This window comes from Garra rufa, chromosome 1 (assembly GCF_049309525.1).
Source record: "Garra rufa chromosome 1, GarRuf1.0, whole genome shotgun sequence".
Classification (NCBI taxonomy): Eukaryota; Metazoa; Chordata; class Actinopteri; order Cypriniformes; family Cyprinidae; genus Garra; species Garra rufa.
In genome coordinates, this window is record NC_133361.1 from 20,876,688 (window position 1) to 20,878,928 (window position 2,241).

Here is a 2,241-nt window from a genome sequence, read left to right on the forward strand (position 1 = left end):
ATTATCAGCCTAGAAACTCGCAGCTTTGCATTTCCGTCGGTCTTAGTACACGATATAACTACAGAAGAGTCAAGTTTTAAATAGGACAAATATCGAAACTCGTTGGTCATTTTTGAACGTGATGCTATTGGTCTAATAGGATTCAATGATCTATGCTAAGCTATGCTAAAAGTGATATCGCCAGAACAGGAGAACGGCTGAATGGATTTCAAAACGGTAAAAATCAACTTATTAACTCGGGGGGGAGATGGAGAATGAGCCTATTTCCAAAAAAAGTGGAGTGTTCCTTCAATACTCAAATGTCTTAACATGACTTTTGCCTTAATATGATATTGATTTCCATTATGAGGAATGCTCTATATGTGATCCTGGACCATAAAACCAGTCATAAGGGTCAATTTTTTTTTTAATTAAGATTTATATATCATCTGAAAGCTGAATAAAAAAGCATTCTATTTGTAATTTTTGGCTGAGAGATGCAACTATTTGTAAATATGGAATCTGAGGGTGCTAAAAGCAATCTTAGCAATGCATATTACTAATCAAAATTTAAGCTTTTATATACAAATATATATATTTATATTGAAAATGTACAAAATATCTTGATGGAACATGATCTTAACTTAATAACCTAATGATTTTTGGCATAAAAGACAAATGGATAATTTTGACTAATACAATGTGTTGTTGGCTATTGCTACAAATATACTCGTGCTACTTATGATTGGTTTTGTGGTCCAGAGTCACATATGTGAAATATGACTGTTGTGTGAATGTGAATGCAGCCAGTCAGGCGGCTGCTGAGGCTCGGGGTCAAGCGGGCAGACAGTCTGCGGCTGCGTCTAGTTTCACGGGTATGACTTTACAAGAAGCCCAACAGATACTAAACATCTCTACGTTAAAGCCAGAGGACATCCAGAAGGTAAAAGCGTGTTTTTAACAGTCTACAACATAAATACAATATTCTCTATGTAACAAATTGTTTTTATTTAATATGCTTTCATTTTCTCCTCAGAATTATGAGCATTTATTTAAAGTCAATGACAAAGCTGTTGGCGGTTCTTTCTATCTTCAATCAAAGGTGAGCAATGAGGCAACCAGTCAGAGAGATTGATCATTTTTCTTGGTGTTTTTGTTATCAGAGATAGAGAGACCTTTTAAGGGGATAGTTCACCCAAAAATGAAAATGTGATGTTTATCTGCTTACCCCCAGGGCATCCACGATGTAGGCGACTTTGTTTCTTCAGCAGAACACAAACCAAGATTTTTAACTCAAACCGTTGCAGTCTGTTAGTCATATAATGGTGTTTATTTGAGCAATTCCGTCGGTGAACAAGCAGCCTACAAATCACTAAAATTACAATACATAAAATAAATGAAATAATACATTTAAATATGAAAGAAGCCTAAATAAGTGTTAAATAGGCTATTAAACAACATTCGTTGCAAAAATTCCTAACAACCTCAACAGCTGATCAGGCCTGATCGCTTCAAGTTATGGTTGCTTGCTCTTCGGCTGGATATCAACACACCCATAAACTTAGTAAAAGTGTGGAGGGTCTGCAGCGATCATTTTTGATCACCTTCTGGTGTTTGCGTATACTATGCCAGAGCATGCGCTCAGGACAGTTGGATATTGCTATGTATCAGCAATAAATAATTATATAAATACTGTTCAGTTTCTCGCAAAAAACAATCGTTTTGTGTCTTAGGACATCAACATATCATCACGAGCCGCAGGGTGTAATTTGGATTTGTCTGTGCATGTTTTTTGGTGCCCATTGACTGCCATTATATGACTAACAGACTGCAACGGTTTGAGTTAAAAATCTTTGTTTGTGTTCTACTGAGGAAACAAAGTCACCTACATCTTGGATGCCCTGGGGGTAAGCAGATAAACATCAGATTTTCATTTTTTGGCGAACTACCCCCTTTAAGACACAGTAGTGATAGAGCAGGATGGTGGCCACAGAAACTCTTAGTTTTAGGTCACTTGTGGCTTTTGATCACATTGAGCTCATATCTTTGGCAATAATAATAATATGTTTGTGTTTGTCATGGACACTTGTGTAGGTGGTACGGGCTAAAGAGCGTCTGGATGAAGAACTCTCCATTCAACAGCAGCACCAAACCAAACCACCAGATCAGCAGCAGGAGCAGCAGCAGACATGAGATCCATCCTCTCACCCCTCCACTGTAATTATGACCCAAACCCCCCCAATAAAACGTGATCTTTTTGTA

At 37.4% G+C, this 2,241-nt stretch overlaps 1 protein-coding gene across 2 annotated transcripts in view; it reads left to right on the plus strand.

The window, feature by feature from the left end:
* LOC141343916 (mitochondrial import inner membrane translocase subunit tim16) overlaps nt 1-2,241 on the plus strand; it is a 257,053-nt gene extending 254,812 nt beyond the window's left edge. For both annotated transcript variants that reach the window (XM_073848604.1, XM_073848594.1), the window contains 3 exons: nt 786-922; nt 1,016-1,081; nt 2,074-2,241. In XM_073848604.1, coding sequence (XP_073704705.1) covers nt 786-922; nt 1,016-1,081; nt 2,074-2,172 — 302 coding nt within the window. In that variant the 3' untranslated portion in view covers nt 2,173-2,241. The remainder of the gene's footprint in view (nt 1-785; nt 923-1,015; nt 1,082-2,073) is intronic.